The 21,160-nt window shown below is 41.0% G+C and overlaps 1 protein-coding gene across 1 annotated transcript; it reads left to right on the top strand.

Annotated features, from left to right (window-relative positions):
- Positions 1 to 605: 605 nt before the first annotated feature.
- Positions 606 to 19,652, top strand: LOC310998945 (soluble guanylate cyclase 88E-like; the record flags this gene model as incomplete). Its single annotated transcript, XM_083989209.1, has 16 exons — positions 606 to 733; positions 2,079 to 2,211; positions 2,708 to 2,882; positions 3,962 to 4,053; positions 6,030 to 6,287; positions 6,788 to 6,932; positions 7,534 to 7,659; positions 8,786 to 8,906; positions 10,578 to 10,707; positions 11,101 to 11,247; positions 12,292 to 12,438; positions 13,677 to 13,833; positions 15,557 to 15,666; positions 16,161 to 16,250; positions 17,650 to 17,768; positions 19,280 to 19,652. 16 exons carry the CDS (start codon positions 606 to 608, stop codon positions 19,650 to 19,652), a joined length of 2,451 nt encoding a protein of 816 aa, XP_083845335.1.
- Positions 19,653 to 21,160: the final 1,508 nt, after the last annotated feature.

Below are 21,160 nucleotides of genomic sequence, written 5' to 3'. Positions count from 1 at the left end.
AATATATATCTATACAGATGTGTCTGACATGGTTCGCTGAATTATAAAAAATATCAGTGTGGGCAGATGGCAGATCCATGTAGCTATGTATCTATGTAGCTATGACTGACATGATTTCCTCTGTTATCTCCTTTCAGAAGCTTGTGTTTGCCACAGTGGTGAAATGTTTTTACTGTCATTTCAACAGAAAGCTGCAGCAGACATGCACAGTCACAGCTCCAATGGCCTTTTTACTCAGAACTCTTCTCTTTTCTCAGATGTAGCTGGTGTCTGAGGAGGTTACCAGAGGTTTCATGAGGTTTTGCGTGACGCAGGTAATAGACCGTTTCCTTCAGTCGGACAGAGTAGTATTCCTTTTAATGTGCTGTTTTCAAACAGCCAAAATGCCCCCTCTTTTAATCTCCTCAGAGGACAGCGCCAAAGTCCTGTCGTCTCGAGGAAGAATGGATTTTCAGAGGTTTTTCTCGACAGTGGTATTTTAAAACTGCTGTCCCTAACAAAGATAACTGCGCTGTGTGAATTTCAAATGTCATTTCTCCTCTGGTCTCACCCTCAGTCAAGCAGTTAACTCGGGCAGCACGCTGGAGGTTTCCAACCCCCTTAAGATGTACGGCCTCTATTTGGAAGCAGTGAACGATTACATTAACGAATCCTACGGAGAGGATGTGTGGAGGCTGATTGAGAACCGAGCAGAGATCCCCCACCTCAAGTTTGTCAGACATCAGATGTACAAGTAGGTCGTCTTCCTCTTGTCGTGTCGGGTTCACAGCGAGGACAAACCTCTGCTACTTCTTGGTTTTTCAGTGCTTCAATAGCAAAAGATTTTTGTATTTTTTGGACAGACTGCAGCAGAGAAACTTTGCAATGTTTAAACCTTTGAAAAAATTTAAATACACAGTACCACAATGAAACTTGAAAGTATGGCATGAGATGTGCTGCCATTCTATCAACTATGGCAAGCAATTTTAACATTTAAAAGCTAAGTTTGACTATCCGGAATTAACATTGTAGATATCAACAACGTCTTTCTGACTAGTCGTAACTACATTTTGAATAGTTGGATTTTTTATTCAAGATATCTGTAATTCAGTTTTGCCTCTAGTCAAAAAGAACATTTCAGATATCCGCAACTAAATTATTCCTATCCACAATTGTGATTTCAGATATCCACAACTACGTTCTTCCTGGGACAAATGACGTCACTTTTGCCATTCATGTGTATGGGGTTTGTCATTACAGATATCTACAATTCAGTTGCAGATATCCGCTATGTGCATTACAGATATCTGTAACTGAATTACGACTATTACGAATTCCAGTTTGAGATATCTACAACGTCATTTTGTCTAGTCATAATTCCAGTTACAGATATCTACAACATCATTTCGCCTAGTCAAAACTTAATTTAAGATATCTGAAAAGGGACATGTAGATATCTTTAATTGAGGTGAATTAAAGATATCTTGAACTGGAATTATGACTAGTCAGAATCAAATTGTAGATATATCAAACTGGAATTCATACTAGTCGTAATTCAGTTACAGATATCCGTAATTCACATAGCGGATATCCGCAACTGAATTGTAGATATCTGTAATGACAAACCCCATACACATGAATGGCAAAAGTGACGTCATTTGTCCCAGGAAGAACGTTTGTGGATATCTGAAATGACAATTGTGGATAGGAAGAATTTAGTTGCAGATATCTGAAATGTTCTTTTTGACTCGGCAAAACTGAATTACAGATATCTACAACACATATTCAGTCTGGCTTTTAAATATTAAAATGGCTTGCCATATATGAACAACTATTTAAATGCATCAATGTGCAGATGAGGCCAACAGGCTATTAACTGTACAATTGAATCCATTTTAACATTGTAATGTTATTGTTTTTATAATAAAGACTTTATGATGTTGTGTTCAGCTCTGCATTTGATATTAGTTGATTCTACGTTTGCCCCTTTTTTTTTGTTCTCTGCAGAAAAGCCATTTATAAAATCTCACTGAGCTGAGCAAGAATAACTCAAGAATAAAAATGAATTAATAACTTTCTTCCCCCTTTTTCCCCCCCAGTGACAACCTAATCCTTCGCTTGGCAAAGGCAGCAGGTGAGGTTCTGGGAAAGACCCATGATGAGCTGATGTACGCCTTCGGGGTCTATATGGTGAAGAGGATTGGAAACTATGGATATGAGCGGATCCTGAAGGTGATCTATTGATCTTCCCTTCCGGCAAAAAACACTTGTCCACAGACTGATCTAATATGATTGGTGACATATTAGTGATTCAGTGCATGTGCAGCTCATCTGGTTTTTTGCATATTTCCCAGGAAAAGGCCCCTCCGGCACAAGGGAAGTAGCGTGTTTCACATTTAAGAATCGATGCAATAAGAAATGGTTCCGTGCTTTGAAATATAGCTGACCAAGTCTCCATGTTCAAAATATTTATGAAAATGGAATTTCCTGAAGGGAAATAAAGGTTTCATATATTCACTCAAAATGAAACATAAATAGAATGCTAAGGGGAAATACTTATACATTCACCCGCTATATGCATGGACACAGATGCTGCTGCAGTAGCTGTGTGCATGTATAGTGGGCTTTAGAGGTGACTTAGGAATTGTTTAGAGAAGTACTGTAGATAAAAATGAAACATTATTCATATAGTAAACATTTAAATGCCCCTGTCTTTTGTCTTTTCCAGGTGTTGGGGCGAAATGTGCGCGACTTCATCAACGAGCTGGACAACCTGCACGAGTACTTTCGCTTCTCCTTCCCCAAGGTGCAGCCGCCCAGTTTCTGCGTGGAGGAGGAGTGTGAGACGAGCCTCACGCTGCACTACCGCAGCACCCGCAAAGGCTTCACCCAGTTTGTCAAAGGTAATGAGTGGGGGTTACCTAGGTTACCACAGTGACAGGAAGTGGATTTGTCCCCTAAACCTCAAACCTTCCTAGTAGTTAGTTTTGCATCTAACCCCTCTGTCTTCTTGTGGGTTCCTGCACAGTTGCATGCTGGGATGTAGGCCGCAGCCTCATCTGAACCCCATGTGAAAAATGACTGAACAGTGACATCATGTTTTTGCTTGTTTTACCTCATTTACCACAAATTAGACGTACTTGAGGTTCTGGGGGAAGACTTTCCATCACAAGACTCAGATGATTATTTCAGATGATTTAGTTCATTTTTCTTTCTTTCCAGGAGGCTGCAGGTCCTCAGTCAGTACAGAATGAAAAGTTGACATACACTGCACAATGGAAATGAATTAATGTTTTTGTAATTGTGACTGCTTTACCACAAAATGAAAAACAGTGATATTACAACAAATATCTAATCTTTTTTTTATATATATGGCACATTAGAACAGGAACCAATGTCAATTACATTGAGTATCACATCAACAAACATACAAACTAATGAAATCAACTGAAATCCAACTTAAAACATACAATGCAGCACTAGATTGTGGTTTACACAGAACAGTTAAAGTGAAAAAAAGGAAAACGGCTTAATTGTACCATATTTCAAGCTAATTACCTTGGCTCAAATGGCTTAATTTAGAGTATTAAATTAGATGACTATCAGACATTAGAATGACCTTTTTGTTTTGTTTTCCATTTTGTTCCCTTGTTAAAATAAATGTTACTATCTTCTATTGAAGATTGGCAGATACAGTCTGTGTGTGTGTGTATCTACACAATGTGGAGTAGATGCACATTGTCCTTTGTTGATAAGTATAACAAATGACTTGAGTTGATGAGGACAAAGCAGTCATCACGCCATGGGACAAGGCTAATCTCTCCAGGCAAAGTCACCGATTCAAAATAAAACAGTTATTCTACTTAGCGCCACAGTTTGCTCCGAGCTGAACCTCACACAAACCCAGTTTTGGCTCAATTACTTCTAAGCGGAGTTGACCTCTAACACATCTGTGACCTCTGCGTGTTATTGCCTCCTGCAGGGCAGCTCTCCCAAGTGGGACGACAATTCTACAACACAGACATCGAAGTGGAAATCCTGTCCAAAGAGGAAACGGAGAAAATGACATACGTGGTACGTGCTCAGGCTCGGGTCAAGTGTTAGTTGAGCTGCTGAGCTGTCCGACCCCCCCCCCCCGACCCCGCGTCGGTTCTGTCGGCATGGAAATGATTCCATCACCTTCAACGAGACGCCGGGCACAGCTCTTGTTTACACTCAAACAGCAAGTGTTTATTGGATGGAGATAAGTGTTTATTGGCCTGGGAGTCTGGGTAAACTTTGAATTTACAGCAGAGAAAAACAGAAAATGTTCAGCTCTGCATACCATCCATACTGTCTGCAATCAGCTTTAGTTTGACTCTGTGGCATCAGCAGAAAATCTGCCTCTCACTCCTTCACTAGATTTAAACAAATCACTGGTTTCTGCACAAACTTGAAAAAGGCATGGATTGCCGTAGAGGACGCAGCGGACAACACAGTTCCTTTTCCTTCTTCGTTTCAAAGATCACACAGAAAAACATACACAAGATTACTATTACTACTAAGTATGTTAAAGGCCTCATGCTGTGCACTTTTCTCTGGGTTTATTTACCTGCTGATATCCCTAACAAGATGTATCATTGGTTTTGCTTAATATCGTCTATACTGCCCCTTTCTGTTGCCTCTTTCTGGAGCTCTAGCAGGCACAGGTCATTTGGCCAATCAGAAGAGAGAATGAGAACCTCTCCTCTGATTGGCTGACTGTTTTTGAGTGGCATGTGGTTGGGCCAATCACAGGCAAGTAACTGAAACCTAAGCTGCATTCATAAAAATTGAAAAAAAAAAAACTGGTCACGGTGGGTGGAGTTACCTTGTGTGTGACATCACAAAAAGGAGGAAGTGCTATCTGCTCGTCTTAAAGAGAATGTTCCTACAAATGGGCGGTGTGTGTTTCTCCGTTTATGACCAGTTTGATGCATAGGGCAATATATACGTGGCCCAGAGACCTCCCCAAGCACAAAAAAATAACCAAAATCACATTTTTCATGTCATGGGGCCTTTAAATCACAACCTGACACACCTGAGACACCATTTGGACTTTATAAGGTTCGGACCTTTCACTTGGATGAAAGTTTAGTAACTGGACCTCAATGAATTTTTATTGAATACCTCTGCTTTATAATAATGCTGCGTTCATAACAACTCGGAGGTCGGAATTCCCAACTCGGAAATCTCCGACTTCCGACATCATTGCGTTCACGCTGCAGGAACTCGGAAGAAAAAAAACATGGATACCTGAAGGAAGTTTGGCATGTTGTGGCTCATAGCTGAATACGAAAAATAAATGCAGCAGTAAATGATGTTTATTTTGGAGGAGAGGAGACGCCGCAGACGAGTGCACATTTAACGTTACAGCCTTGATAACAAATAACGTTATTTCCGTCACATACGAGGAACACAATTTCACCCCATACAACAATCACAGCTTAATATAAACATATTTCATATAGGCTACTGCAATAATACACAAAAATATGCATTAAAACCTCAACAAATAACTTCAAATGTCTAAATTCTAACTGTTTAAGATGAGGGCTGCCATGTTTTGATGTTGTCGTGACGTCAAGTCGGAAAGTCAGAGCTCTGAAGTGATACCCGAGTTTCTGACTTGTAATTTCCGAGTTCGACGCCGTTCAATTCATTTTTTACAACTCGGAGCTTGTTTTTTTCCGACTTCCGAGTTGTCTTGAACACAGCATAAGTACACACTACATTAGTTAAGCATTAATAAATACTGAATTCTCCATCTATAACACATGAATACTCATTAGTATGTAGTTTATAAATACAGTTAGTGCTTATCAATGATGAGTAAAACATTTTTAACTGTATTAATAAATCAATGTTATAAATTATGAATTTAGTATTTAATGCTTAAATAATGCTTAATAGTGTGTACCATTAAAAAGTGTCATCAAATCAATTCTTCCCAAAATGAAAAAAAAAACATGTTGTGAACAGTATTTTAATGACCCAAATTACAATAAAAACCTTTCCTTTAACTGGTCCAGGTTTATAAGATGAACTTTGACAACGCGGCCTTCAAGCACCGCATGCCGCAGCAGAAGACGGCGCCCAGCTACGAGAAGCTGCCGATGAAGCGAGGGATCTTCTTCGACATGTTCCCCTTCAGCGTCATCTTCCGCCGCGACATGACCATGTACCGCATCGGCGACGGCCTCAAAGAGGTCTTCTCTGACCTCCAGGGCAAGAAGGTCAACGAAGAGTTCACTCTGATCAGACCCATGCTGGAGTTCAGCTGGGATAATGTGAGTTCACAACTTTTAGAAAAGCGTCTACATCGCTGCCTCACTGAAAGAACTACAGTACACTGCAAAAACTAAAAATCTTTCCAAGAACATTTTGTCTTTTTTCTTGTCAAAATGTCTCATTTCTAGTCCAAACTAATCTCTTTCCACTTAAAATGAGACTCATCACCTAAAAATGTACTTGTTTTTAGATCATTTCCACTTGTTTCAAACAAATTTTCACTTGAAATAAATAGAAAAATCTTTTTTTGTGCTCGTAATAAGGAAAAATAACTTGCTCCACTATCAGATTTTTCTACCTATTCCAAGTGAATATGCTTGAAAGAAGTAAAAAGGGTCTAAAAACAAGATACTTTTTATGTGATGAGTCTTATTTTACAGTATATATTTGTTTTGTCTAGAAATTACATTTTGACTAGAAATAAGACAAATATTCTTGGTAAGATATTTGAGTTTTTGCAGTGTACCGCCTGAAATCTTTCTACTTTTCCCCTGCTCAGATCTACACTCATCTAAACAACGTGTTTGAGCTGTTGTCTAAAGCGGTGGTGGAGAGCAAACAGAAGGTCAACATCCCCAAACTGAGCAAAGAGGAACCAGAGGAGAAGGAAGAGAGTGAGAAAGCAAAGAGGGAAGAAGAAAGAGGTAGCGGTCTATCTATCAATTCCAATCCAGATGCATTATGTATAATATATAGGGTTCATTTCAAATAGATGGGATCACAAAATGTCCATCAATTAACTCCCACATCTTTGTTCAAAGTTACTGCACCCGCACGGAGCTAAATGAAATATTAATAATATAACCAGGCAGAGAAGAATATCAAAGCGACTGAGGAGCCGGACCAGCATTTAACGACAGTGAACACTTAGGCTTAAAGCATGTTTAACCACAGATGCATGCTGGGAGGAGGGATATGTTTTGCATGTTGGGAATTTAATTGAAAGCATTTTGCTTAAGATGTAATTATTTCAAGAGGATGTGACAGTCAATTTCTATGTTAATGTTATGTGTAAGAATGAAGCTAATTTGGATTTGGACATGAGCCAGGATGCAGTGATGAATTTTACATATTGTTGAACACCACCACCACTCTGTTATTGCCCGAGTGTGCGATGTGTAATTCGCTGCGCCGTCTTCACACATTTATGCCCTTGTTAACTCACACGGTTAACACACAAACACATTCTGGTTCATCTGCTCTTCCACATCCTCTTGCCGCTCCTGCTGCTCTCCCTCCATCCAGAGCCAAAGGCGGTGGAGGAGATGAAGGGCACGGACCAGGAGTACAGCAGCGCTCTCACCCAGTACAACAGCTCTGCCAACTCTGGAGGGGAGGACATCGAACTGCTGGCGTTTCAGACCGTCACCGGTCAGAACGCTTTACTCTTTCACCTTCGTAAACACATGTCTGATTTGTTTGAGAGTTGTACTTCTGTAGGAGTGCAGCTGTGTTCAATCTGTGCCCTACTGATGGTTTTTGCACATTTAAAAGGACAATTCCGGGCAAATTCAACTCGGGGCTGTATTTTCCTAACATTTTAGGTCTAAAAGAAGGAATCTGAAGATTTTCAGTTTAATTCAGTGTTTTTCAACCTTGGGGTCGGGACCCCACATGGGGTCGCCTGGAATTCAAATGGGGTCGCCTGAAATGTCTATTTCTACTGATAAAAATATTTTTTTTAAACTAATAATTATTCTTTTTAATATTATGATTAAGACACCACACACAATCTTTGACAATTGTATTCTATACTTTCACTTTCTCAAATATAAATCGAGTTCAAATAAAATGCAGCATATAGCCTAAACAATGACTTGACTTGACTTGATAAAAATATCTTGATTGAAATTTCTGGCGACCCCGCAATCACGTGACTGCACGTGGGTAGCCAGAGATTTGTGATGTCAAAATGGGGTCACAAACCAAAAAAGGTTGGGAACCACTGGTTTAATGTCTCCTGTTTTGCGGTAGTTGTGTCTGTCCCCGCATCGCCATGGCAGTGATGAATGGGAGCGGATTGAAGTTCCGCTGCTTAGGCTGTTTACATCCCTCAAAGTCAAGAGTTGATATTCCTGTGTTTATGCCACACCGGGAGCTTCCGACTGCACGTGAACACACCAAGCGAGACTCCGCGAGACTTTGAATTAGATCTAGTTTTACAAACATGTCGGCTTGCTTGAAGTAAATAAACTTCTCGGTGCATGTTTGAGTAGCCATCTGACGCTGTCTGTGGAAAAAATTGCGGCTTTGAGGGATGTAAACTTCCATCCGCTCCATTCATCGGTGCCGTGACGATGCGGGGACAGACACAACCACCGCAAAACAGGAGCAATTAAACTGAAAATCTTCAGATTCCTTCTTTTAGACCTAATACCAAGTTGAATTTGCCCGGAATTGTCCTTTAAATACTGAAAATCTTCCAACTTCACATTCCTGGTCACGTGCTTTTTGTTGGCCTCGCTCCCACTTAACGTTCCTCCATGACTGTTCTCAGGAAAGTGCAGCGAGACTATCTTTGAGGACATGCGGGAGCCTCCTAAGAAGCCTCTCCATCTGAAGGGCCAGATGAAGTACGTCCCCCAGTGGGACTCCCTCATCTTCCTGGGGACACCGATGTGAGACCACAGACTTATTGTTTCATTGTTGGAGACTAGACTAGAGAGACCCAACTGGGCATTGGCGTCGTGCTGGGTCCAAATTATATTTGGTTCTTTATCATTATTCACTCATGTGGTAGGGCTATAATCCTTGTGGTTTAAATTGTAACAGCGAAATAGAGGGAAAATAACAGGTTTTCTCAACCGCAGCTCCTTGGTAATAGATGATGTTTTCAGTGTCACTGTGTCCTTCCTCCATTAGTGTCATTTAAATCAACTGAATTTGAATTAGGTTATCTATTTTGAAACAGGTCTGACTGTCTCGGGTCACCTTGGGTTCGGCTCTTTTTGAAAATAAAATATGTATGTATGTCGGGTTCAGATAAGCGTCTCACTTCAGATGAGTCCAACATTTCTGAGCACTTTTAAAAAAGTTTCAGAGACATAATGATCTATACTGATTCCTTCGACCTGTGAGTTTGAAGGAGTTATTATTAGAGATTTACAGCTCATTTCTCATTTGGCCTGTGTGTAAGTACATTTACTTCCTTTTTTTCTGAATACTAATAAACCCCCGACACTTCCTCCATACGTTTCTCACCTAAACATTTGGAACGGTTCAGATTTCTACGCAGCCTTTTGTTGTGTTAAAGGGATAGTTCACCCAAAATTCAAATTTCACTCATTATCTACTCACCACAGCAGTATTTGTCCATATAATGGTTGTGAATGGATACCACTTTTCTTCGTCCAAAAAGACACACCAAAAAACATCCAAATACCTCCATACTGCTCGTCTGTAATGTCCCTCTTGTATTGAAGCCCCGACATGAGAAATTGTTCCGAAAAAAATTAAATAAGTCTATATTTTAAGATTGTTTGTAGCGGAAGCTCCCAGTGTCTCAGTTCACTGCTCTTCCTGTGTCTTGCACTGACCGGCGGAACAATTTCTCATGTCGGGGCTTCAATACAAGAGGGACATTACAGACGAGCACTATGGAGGTATTTGGATGTTTTTTGGTGTGTCTTTTCGGATGAAGAAAGGTGGTATCCATTGACAACCATTATATGGACAGATACTGCGGCGCGGACCCCCCCCCCCCCCGTAACTCAGAGAAGGCACGGAGGACTCTGAAAATTCTCACAGCTCTTAGTCGACATGAGGGTGAGTAGATAATGAGTGAAATTTGAATTTTGGGTGAACTATCCCTTTAATATAATTTACCAGATTGTAACGTGTAATAATCAGAATTAAACAGTGAACACAGAGAACAGTGTTTCTGTTAAAAATAGAAACTCAAGACTCAGAGTGGCAAGTGTGGTAGGATTAATGTAGCCTACGTTGTTCATTCTGTGAAAATATGGCTGAGGTGAGTCATTACAGTACGAACAATTCTCTCATTCACCCCGCCTATATTTAGAACAGGCCTGTAATATGTTTTGGATGAGGTAGTATCAGCCTTTATTTCAATATTTGGTGTAAAAACAAGGTAGCAGATCTTTATTCCTAAAACTAACAATGTCCATACGCTGTCCTGGCACCTGATCCAGTACTCAGTGTACTAAATGGTTTAATCATTGAAACGTGCAGTTACAGATTGAACCTTTGTGCACCCGTTATGTTAATTAATTTACACTCTCTTGCTTTCCTTTCCTTTTATAGTTCATTTGTTCTCCTTATTCTTGCAGCATAGAGACGGTGGAGGACATGATAAAGATGGGTGTGTATGTGAATGATCTGAACCTGCACGACTCCAGCAGAGAGCTGATTTTGGCCGGGACGCAGCAGTCGGCCGAGCTCCAGCTGGCCCTGGATCAGGTGAAGGAGAACCCTGAATCCTAAATCTCAGACATAGAGCGTCGTGCTAACAAAGCAGACTTGTGTTGAACTGGAAGAACTCTATCTTGGTGGTTTATTCTGCCCTCAAAAATGTATTGTTATAATCCTAAAATTGATTCCAGTCAGAGGTCATATATATTATAATATGACACACACGGTAAGAACTGTCAGTGCTCTGTGAAGCAGTTGGACCAGGTGAGTCCAGGTGAAAGCTCTGCTCCCATATTGATTTCCCCCATTAAATCCACTTCAGTCATGCAGGAGGGATGTGGATTAAAAGGATTAGAGAAGCCAAAGAGGGATTTTTTTTTCAGCTTTAAAAGAGGTGAGACTGTAACTGTAGACTCTCGTGTCCCATTTCTAATCCTCCAGGAGCAACAAAAATATGCCCAGCTGCAGGAAATCATCAAGAAGCTGGATGAAGAGAAGAAGAGAGGAGATTCTTTGCTGTACGCCATGATCCCTAAAGCTGTGGCCGACCGCCTCAGGAAGGGGATCACCGCACTGGAGACGTGCCAGGTACAAGCCGGTGGTTTTTTGTTAACAAGGATGGCAGTACTCCATCCAAAACCACAAAATATCACACCATCATCAGCTTCTGAGAAGTGCCTAAGTGCTTTATCTAATGTGTTCTGAGTTGTCCTGTCCAAGTCAGTATCACTCTGTGACCAGAGGACTGGAATCACCCAAGGAGTTCATAGTGAGAAAAAAAATAATAAGACAGTCAGAAAGCCAAAATTACACACAAAACCAAGACACATTTAAAGGGATAGTTAAACTTTTTGGCAAACTGGCCCATTGCCATAAGCCCTATAGTAATAGCAGCAGTACGTTCGTTACCTTTAATTGTCGGTGCGAGCTAAGTTTAGAATGGCCGAGCAGAGCCGCAAGCTGCTCAGAGCTACGCTACGGAGGCTAATGGGATTTCTTGGTTTCCCTCATCAAACTCATCAAATACACAATCCAACAACTCCAAAACGCTCTGGTGGACAAGTTGTGACCTGCACATTCACCACGCTATGAGATAATAACACAACGTTACCAGACAGAGTTGTTTTCGAGGTAAATATAGAGACAGCTTGCTGAAAAACTGTCCCTGAAGGCAACGCGCATCAGCGATTTTGGATGAATTTCCCTCTAAAACAACTCTGTCTGGTAACGTTGTGTTATTATCTCATAGCGTGGTGAATGTGCAGGTCACAACTTGTCCACCAGAGCGTTTTGGAGTTGTCGGATTGTGTTTTTGATGAGTTTGATGAGGGAAACCAAGAAATCCAATTAGCCTCTGTAGCGTAGCTCTGAGCAGCTCGCGGCTCTGCTCCGCCATTCTAAAAATAGCTTGCACCGACAATTAAAGGTAAGAAACCTACTCCTAAGACTATAGGGCTTATGGCAATGAGCCAATTCACCAAAATGTTGAACTATCCCTTTGAGAGATGAATCAAGGAACCAGTGAGCGACTGCCCTGGCTATCATCGCCCTCTGCCATTTAATTAACACACTGCGTAAACCTGAGTAAACCTGTGTGGTTATTATCTCCCTATGTGTGCGTTTGTGGCCCAGGTCTTCCCAGATGTCACCATCCTGTTCAGCGATGTGGTGAAGTTCAATGAGATCTGCATACACATCACACCCATGCAGGTGGTGGACATGCTCAATGAGATCTACATCGTCTTCGACACGCTGAGTGAGAAGCACAACGTCTACAAGGTAAGACCAAGAAGACAACACACCTGCTCTATGACTGAGTCGCTTAGTTTCAACCATTGTGTGTATTTTATATTAAGGCCTCCTTGATATAGTACAGTGATGTTTGTAGAATAACAACAACTGATCATTGTGTCAACATTTGGTCCTTTTCCTACTGAGTCCAATTTGAGAAGAAATTGCTTTGTTCTTATCAAGATGCAAAACTTCTAACAGTCATTACAACATGGAAAATGTCATAGTAGTTTACTGGAAAATGTCATTTACCCAATCTTAATAGATTTACCTTCGAATCTATTGAAATTAATTATTACACAAAAAAAGGGTAACACTTTATAATAAGTACACAATATTAAGCATTAGTTAAACATTAAATACCGAATTCATCATTTATAACACAATATTCATTAGTATTTTTTTATTTGAATTGAAATTTGTTTATTTCGGTCATACAACACCAACATCAAAATCAACCATTCTGTGTGAACAATTTAGCCAACACATATTATACACAATTGCAACCACACACACACACACAAAAAAGAAAATATCATACAGTGACCGAAAAGGGAATAGGCTGAAGCCCAAGGCTTATATTTGCCTATCCTTTACACTCTAGGTAAAGTTTAGACGTTAAAATGTTTTACTCGTCATTGATAAGCACTAACTGTATTTATAACAGGGTTCCTACGCAAGTAAGGAAAAGTATGGAATTAAGATTTTATGGAAAATGGAAACTATTCTATCTGGGTTTGGTCTTATCTAAAGTAATTTGGGTTAAGTATTCTATATGCACTATTGTACCTTGCTAAAATCTCCTGGAAATGATTTGGTGACATAATGGCATACACATTCAATAATCAAAACAAATGATTAATTGCATGATTTATTTACATGATACACATCTGTTTACTCAAATATCACAAATTATTTGATTTATTTTACAGAGAAGTCTGGAAATTAGGGTCTGGAAGAATTATGGAATTTGGAAAGTTCAAATGTGTAGGAACCCTGTTATAAACTACATACTAATGAGTATTCATGTGTTATAAATGTAGAATTTAGTATTTATGCTTAATTGTGCACTTATTATAAAATGTTACCGAAAAAAAGAAAACACACTCGTGCTTTAGCGAGTAATAGCAGCAAGATGCAGCAGGGGAGTGTGTAGAGCTACCAATGGAAACATGTCAGAACTTTCCATTCACACCTAATCACATCTGAAATCCACCCCTGTCCAGGTAGAGACCATCCGTGACGCCTACATGGTGGTGGCAGGTGTTCCCAACAAGACCACCTTTCACGCTCATCACATCTGTGACATGGCTCTGGACATGCTGAGCTCCATCGACCACCTGAAGGACCCGTCCACCGGGGACAACATCCAGATCAGAGTCGGTGAGCGCTGCCACTGTCTGCTGCTTTAGTGGCTCGGCAGAGATAAGATCAGCCTTGAACTGAAGTCACTTCCAGGTTGAGGGTTTCGTCCAGTCAACTACTTTTAAAGGACAATTCCGGCCAAATTCAACTCAGGGGTGTATTTTCCTAACATTTTAGGTCTAAAAGAAGGAATCTGAAGATTTTCAGTTTAATTGCTCCTGTTTTGCGGTAGTTGTGTCTGTCCCCGCATCGTCACGGCAGCTATGAATGGGAGCGGATGGAAGTTCCGCTGCTTAGGCTGTTTACATCCCTCAAAGCTGCAATTTTTTTCCACAGACAGCGTCAGATGGCGACTCAAACATGCACCCAGAAGTGTATTTACTTCAAGCAAGCCGACATGTTTGTAAAACTAGATCTAATTCAAAGTCTCCCGGAGTCTCGTGCGAGACCCAAGTTGCCATGCATGGTGTATTCAGGTGCAGTGGGAGCTTCCGTTTGTGTCATAAACACAGGAATATCAACTCTTGACTTGCTTGAAGTGTACATTTTTTTCCACAGACAGCGTCAGGTAGCGACTCAAGTTTTTATTACTTGAAGCAAGTCAAGAGTTGATATTCCTGTGTTTATGACACAAACTGGAGCTTTCCGACTGCACCTGAATACACCGAGCACGGCAACTAACTAGTTTTACAAACATGACGGCTTGCTTGAAGTAAATAAACTTCTGTTCAAAAATGTTTGAGTCTCCATCTGACGCTGTCTGTGGAAAAAAAATGTGGCTTTGAGGGATGCAAACAGCCTAAGCAGCGGAACTTCAATCCACTCCCATTCATCGCTGCCGTGGCGATGCGGGGACAGACACAACTACCGCAAAACAGGAGCAATTAAACTGAAAATCTTCAGATTCCTTCTTTTAGACCTAAAATGATAGGAAAATACAGCCCTGAGTTGAATTTGCTCGGAATTGTCCTTTAAGCCACATTTAAGTAACAGCCTCAAAAATACCATCTTGAGACTTTGGGATTCAATAGAAAGATTCCTGTGGGAACACAGAGCAGGACCCAGGTCGTGTACAGATCATACAGATACTGAGTCTCTGCCGTGGCTCACTGCTGTGAAGTTGGCATCGGCCCATAAGCAAAAGAGAATTTTCCCAGAATGGAAAATCATTGAATTTTATTTGTTTTTCTGTAATCCTTATCTTTGTAAAATCATTTTGCATAAAGTCCTAAAAAAAAAAAAAAGTATTTACGGATCCATCTACTCCGTAAATCACTTACTGTGATCAGAATCTGCATATCCCAGCATGCAGTGGGATAGAGGACAGCATGGCGGACCCTCGACAGATCACACTAGAGAGAAAAGTTGCTTTCCTGTCCTGCTGACTGAAAGTCAAACAATCAAATGACAACCCTATTATGTCATGAATATATTATGGTTATTTTGATTACATTTTTAGGTAAACCATTCATATATAAGATCAACTTGTGGATTAAATCATCATTCAATTGAATTTTCTACTCTAAATAAAAGACAAAAGATGTATTTTCTGCAGGCTGGAAATAGTGTTTGAGCCATTCTCTGGTCATTTTGTTGTTAATAACAACTTGAAATTTAGAATGTTGGTGAAAAAATAAAAGTAACGAGTCCAAACCTCTAAAAGTGAACCAAGTGGCAAAAGAAAAGGATGTATTCAGGCAGTTTGGGAATAAATCACCTCCTGTGGTTCCTCCTCCCTCAGGTATTCACTCAGGTATGGTGGTGGCTGGTGTTGTAGGACTGAAGATGCCTCGCTACTGTCTGTTTGGCGACACTGTGAACACGGCCTCGCGGATGGAGAGCAACGGAGTGGTGACTACACTAACATATTTAACAAGCCAGCGCCCAGGCAAAATGTGCTAAACACCCCACGGCGATAGTATAAATAACTCCAAATAACATTCATGATTTCCCTCAGCTAAATTCATGTTGATTACTATGGAAAACCGTTTTCTGTTTAATGATGCCACTGTGCATGCTGCCTTTAACTTAGTGCAATAGGCTAATCACTTCATTTGCTTTCCATTACTTACAGCAATAGAAAGTCGTGTCATGTTGTGTGGGAAATTCATTCTGCGATGAAAGACGCGGTCTGCGGAGGCTTAATTCTCTTACTATAGATCCCCATGAAGGAAGAAGACTGAATGATCTCTCACTTTAGAGTCCAGTCAGGGAAAAGGCTTTAACTTCCCCTTTGATGATCTAAAATGGCTTCAGTACCAGCATAGCCTGTTTTTTTTTATTGTTTTTTTTTTTTATACCAAGCTTTAGCAGTAGTTTTTTTCTGTGTGCGTCTGTCTGAGCAGGGCATGCAGATCCACATCAGTCAGACCACCAAAGACCACCTGGAACATGAACCCTACATCATCGAGGAGAGGGGCAAAATATTTGTAAAGGTGAGATGTTAATAACGACAATCGACAGCTTCATTTTTCCATGTCCTTGTTCTGCAAATTATGGCCTGTCTTTGGAGGGGAGGAACGCATTGGAGGCATGTTCCCCCTGTATGTAAGCCATCAACAAACAAAATGACCACGTATTTATTATACATCTGTTTGTTTATTTGGTTTCTGCTCCTTTTATTTTTTACTTGAAATGCTTTTCTCTGAGAGAGATGATGGATTATTTATATTTTGGACTGTAAATAACTAGGGCCGGGACTTTAATTAATGCGTAATTTTTTTTTTCTTTTTTTCCAATTTTTTTTTTCTTTTTTTCTCACGTGTGTCTACGTGCGGTGCGCCCGCACGCGAGAGAGGCGGCAGTTTGAGAGGCTGACTGGCAGAGATGAGAGCTGGTGAAACGCTAGCATGGTTATTTAAAACACCATCTCTGATCTCTGCCTGCACATAGATACACAGACACAGGCGCACGCTAAATGCGCTATATAGCGCTAAGTGCTCAGCTGCAGCGCTATATCTATGACCTGTCACTGTCACAGGTGCAGCTCATCTCATTATGATAGGACTTCACCCTCAGAGCTCTGTCTTCAGACTGTCCTGACCTGTCCCTGAACATCACACAGGGACAACATGGAGCTGCCTGTGTGATTGGTTACTGAGTTTTATTAATGTTTACATCAGGCTGAGTTCAACAAATCAGTTTATGCTACTGTGATTTAAGTAGCCTAGTTAAATACTACAGTAATCATCATAGTGTATTGGCAGGAAAGACCATTTAATCTGTATGTATCAAATATCGATTAATGAATTAATCGATAATTTGCATCCCTAGTCTGTTGGTCTTGGTTAAGTACCACCTTGAATGCTTAAGCTTATGTATTCAGTCATTCAATGGTATACTAAAATCCATGTGGAAAAAAAATGCTTCTCACTGTTCTCAGGTCAAATATTTATATGCGATTAAAATGTGATTAATTGCGATTAATTAATTACAAAGCCTCTGATTAATTCGATTAATTTTTTTAATCGAGTCCCAGCCCTATAAATAACACATGCTACTGCCCTGTGATGTTTGTATCATTTAAGATGAGCCTTATTGTGACAGTTTTGTTCTGCACCTGTATTTTACTGGTAGAGTGAATATTTATTCTGAAAAAATTAATAAACACACTTGTTAAAAAATAATAATAATTATGGCCTGTCTTATGCACCGTCCTCTAATTGGAACGGACGTAATGATTAATACCGTACATGTCAGGTTGTGTCAGTCTTATCTTGAAGCACTTTATTATCTCTAGATGAAGTGGAGCATTTGAGCCATTTTATTCCTGGTTGTAGATGAAATTTCCATCCCAACATGTAAACACCACTTTATCCCCCTAATGCCATCCAGGGTAAAGGCTACATGAAAACCTACTGGCTGAAAGGAAAGAAAGATCTATCGTTCAAGACCCCGGCGGAGCTGCGTTACAGCAGTGAGCAGAAAGACTCGGAGGACAAGAGCTCTAATGGGTGAGTAGACAAAAGCAGAGCAGGCTGCACCAAAGAACCACTTTCCTTCAGTGCACAGTGTGGACTCATGATGCCCCCTGTTGATTCAGTTGGAGCTGTGCTCTCTGCTCCCCTGCAGCACCAGACAGGAAGCAAAGTGAAAGGCACTTTTGTATGTTAGTCTTGCTGACTACCGAAAAAAGCTACATTTTCACTTGGATGTCAGCACAAAAATTCATCAGACAAAACAGGCAACACAGCAGCAGCGCAGAAAATATCCTGTTTAATAATTTAGTCAAACATCAAGAGACTTGTTTCTCATAAAACAAGACATAAGCTGTTTGATAAGATAATTCCACTTCCACTCCACTTTCCGGTGCAGTTTATTCCAGAGGATATCATCTTTAGATCTGCCGTCACTGGAGCTACATGTATAAAAAAAACTGCTAACAGCATGACAACAGGTGTATCATGTACAGGTGTGAATCGCTGAACTCAAAGGGATAGTTCAACATTTTGGCAAATTCGCCTATTGCAATAATACTTATAATCATAGGAGTAGGTTCATTACCTTTAATTGTTGGTGCAAGCTGTATTTAGATCAGCAGGGCAGAAACGCGAGCTGCACGGTACTTTCGCCTTTCCCTCATCAAACTAAATACACAATCCAACAACTCCAAAACACTCTGGTGGAAAAGTTGTGACCTGCACATTCACCACGATATGAGATAATATAATATAATAATATGAGATAATAATGTAACGTTACGAGGAAGAGTTGTTTTAGAGGCAAATGCAGCCGGAACTACATTCCAGACACAGCTGCTCATGTGTCGTAATGTTACATAATTATACGTTATTATCTCATAGCGTGGTGAATGTGCAGGTCACAACTTGTCCACAAGAGTGTTTTGGAGTTCTGAATTGTGTATTTGATGAGTTTGATGAGGGAAATGCAAAAGTACCGTGCAGCCCGTGTCTCTGCCCCGCCGTTCTAAAAACAGCTTGCACCGACGATTAAAGGGACAACGAGGAGTTTCTATTTGGTTATAAAAAAGTCTCATGTTAATGTGGATGAATCTACGTTACCCACACTTGTTAATGGGCCCATTTTCGATAAATATATCGTTTTGTCTCTATCATTATTTTGTTATTATTAGTGGTGGCGGAAATGCTGGGCGAGCCGACCAGCGTTTATTTACTTTCGGTTTCGTGGACGCTGCCCGGCGATTGTGAGAATAACGCCGCCGAATCTCCGTTTATGGTCGGAACTACGATGGCATGTGATCGTCTTCGAACCTCTGACTTTAATTCTTGATGAATGAAAACATGAGTCCGTCTTGCGCTGGTCAAATAATTTTACGGTGCGCGCGGAGGCTCATAAATGTAGTGTGAAAATGCTTCGCTTTTCCAAAACTCCTCGTTGTCCCTTTAAAGGAAATGAACCTACTCCTAAAACTATAGGGATTATGGCAAAAGGGGGGTATTTGCCAAAATGTTGAACTATCTCTTTAACCGATGTGTAATTGTAGCTCCACAAGCACCAATGCGAAGCGGATGGCCTCCAACCTCAACATCGCAGGCAGCGACGACCAAGCAGAAGGGAAGCCGAGCCCGAGCGACCTCCCGCTGGACGCCCTGCCCCCGCCGGAGGCCGCCAACGACCCCCCCTCCGTGTCGGCCGAGCCCCAGGAGAAGGAGAAAGCCAAAAAGACTAAGAACAACAAGGGGCCCAGGCTGGATGTGCCCCAGGGAAACGCCATGCCGGAGTATTTGCCGCCCGCTGCCGACGGGCTGGAGAACCCCGGCCCTTTACTCAACAACAAGAGAAACAGCTTCAGGCAGCAGTATGTTAAGCTGCCCGCCAACCTGCCCATGCGCAGTGCCTCCTGCTCCATTCTGTGAGAGGAGGCTCAGAGTGTAGGAACACAACACACCGCCACATGTGAGGAGGGTGTGAGGTTTGATCAGGGAGGGGGGGGGGGGGGGGGGGGGGGGGGGGCATGTCAGCGATTTCATCACTTCCGGTCACTGACGATTGTAAAAGCCACCGCATGTCAACAGGTTGTGACAGATATAAGCTTTTTGTGACCTTTTGAGTAAAATAAGAGTTTTCTGGCTGAGAAAAGATCAACACTTAAAGGGATAGTTCACTCAAAATTGAAACTTCTCCCAGCCCTTAGTCGGCATGAGGGTGAGTAGATAATGAGTGAAGTTTCAGAGTCCTCCGTGGCTTCTCTGAGTTACAGGGGGTCTCGGCGTAGCAGTGCATGTCCATATAACAGCTGCAAATGGATACCAACTGTCTTCATAACAAAAAGACACACCAAAAAACATCCAAATACCTCCATAGTGCTCGTATGTAATGTCCGTTTTGTATTGAAGCCCCGACATGCGAAATTGTCCCGAAAAAAATTAAATAAGTCTATATTTCAAGCTTGTTTTGTAGCGGAAGCTTCTTGAAGCTCCTCTTCCCGGTTCGTCAAATTTGGACAAACTGGGAAGAGGACAGACCCTGGTTCGTCCAAATTTGACAAACCGGGAAGAAGAGCTTCCGCCACAGACAAGCTTGAAATATAGACTTATTTAATTTTTTTCGGGACAATTTCGCATTTCGGGGCTTCAATACAAGACGGACATTACATACGAGCAGCATGGAGGTATTTGGATGTTTTTTGGTGTGTCTTTTTGTTACGGAGACAGTTGGTATCCATTTGCAACCGTTATATGGACATGCACTGCTACGCCGAGACCCCCTGTAACTCAGAGAAGCCACGGAGGACTCTGAAACTTCTCCCAGCCCTTAGTCCACATGAGGGTGAGTAGATAATGAGTGAAATTTCAATTTTGGGTGAACTATCCCTTTAAACATCTCCATTAAACACCATTTGTCTTACAGAGAAAAACACCAAATGCAGAAAACCTGCGTTGTGTCTCTTTGTTTTATTGATTTTTCTGCCTGGTGAAGAAACTGACAGAACTATGGTTAATTTTGGTATAACACCAACATGAAAACTGCAAAGCTACAGGTTACACAACAGGCCTTCCTTATGGCGAAAAAAAAAAAAAAAAAAAAAAGGAAGTACAACGTCCTGTACACACAAACACCACATGCATAAAGAAACAGAGAACTTCAAAACTTTACTAGCTACAGGTAATGACGGTCAGGACAATGAACGCATTTCTGATTTTCTTTACAATATTCACTGTGTTATTTTTACAGCTCTATGAGCAATCCACAGAGTCTCTGCTTTTACTGTCAAAGGGATTATTATCAAATGTATAATTACAATAAACTACATGATGTTTTGGATTATTTAAACTAGGCGTATGGTAGGCATTTGGCTAGACCTTCACATCATTGTCGTAATGAGTTCTGGTTCTACTTTCTGTAACCGACTGCATTTGTTTCA

This window comes from Trachurus trachurus, assembly GCF_905171665.1.
Source record: "Trachurus trachurus genome assembly, chromosome: 16".
Taxonomy (NCBI): domain Eukaryota; kingdom Metazoa; phylum Chordata; class Actinopteri; order Carangiformes; family Carangidae; genus Trachurus; species Trachurus trachurus.
Note: the sequence above shows the minus strand (reverse complement) of the source record. Positions and strands in the feature narration are given on the sequence as shown.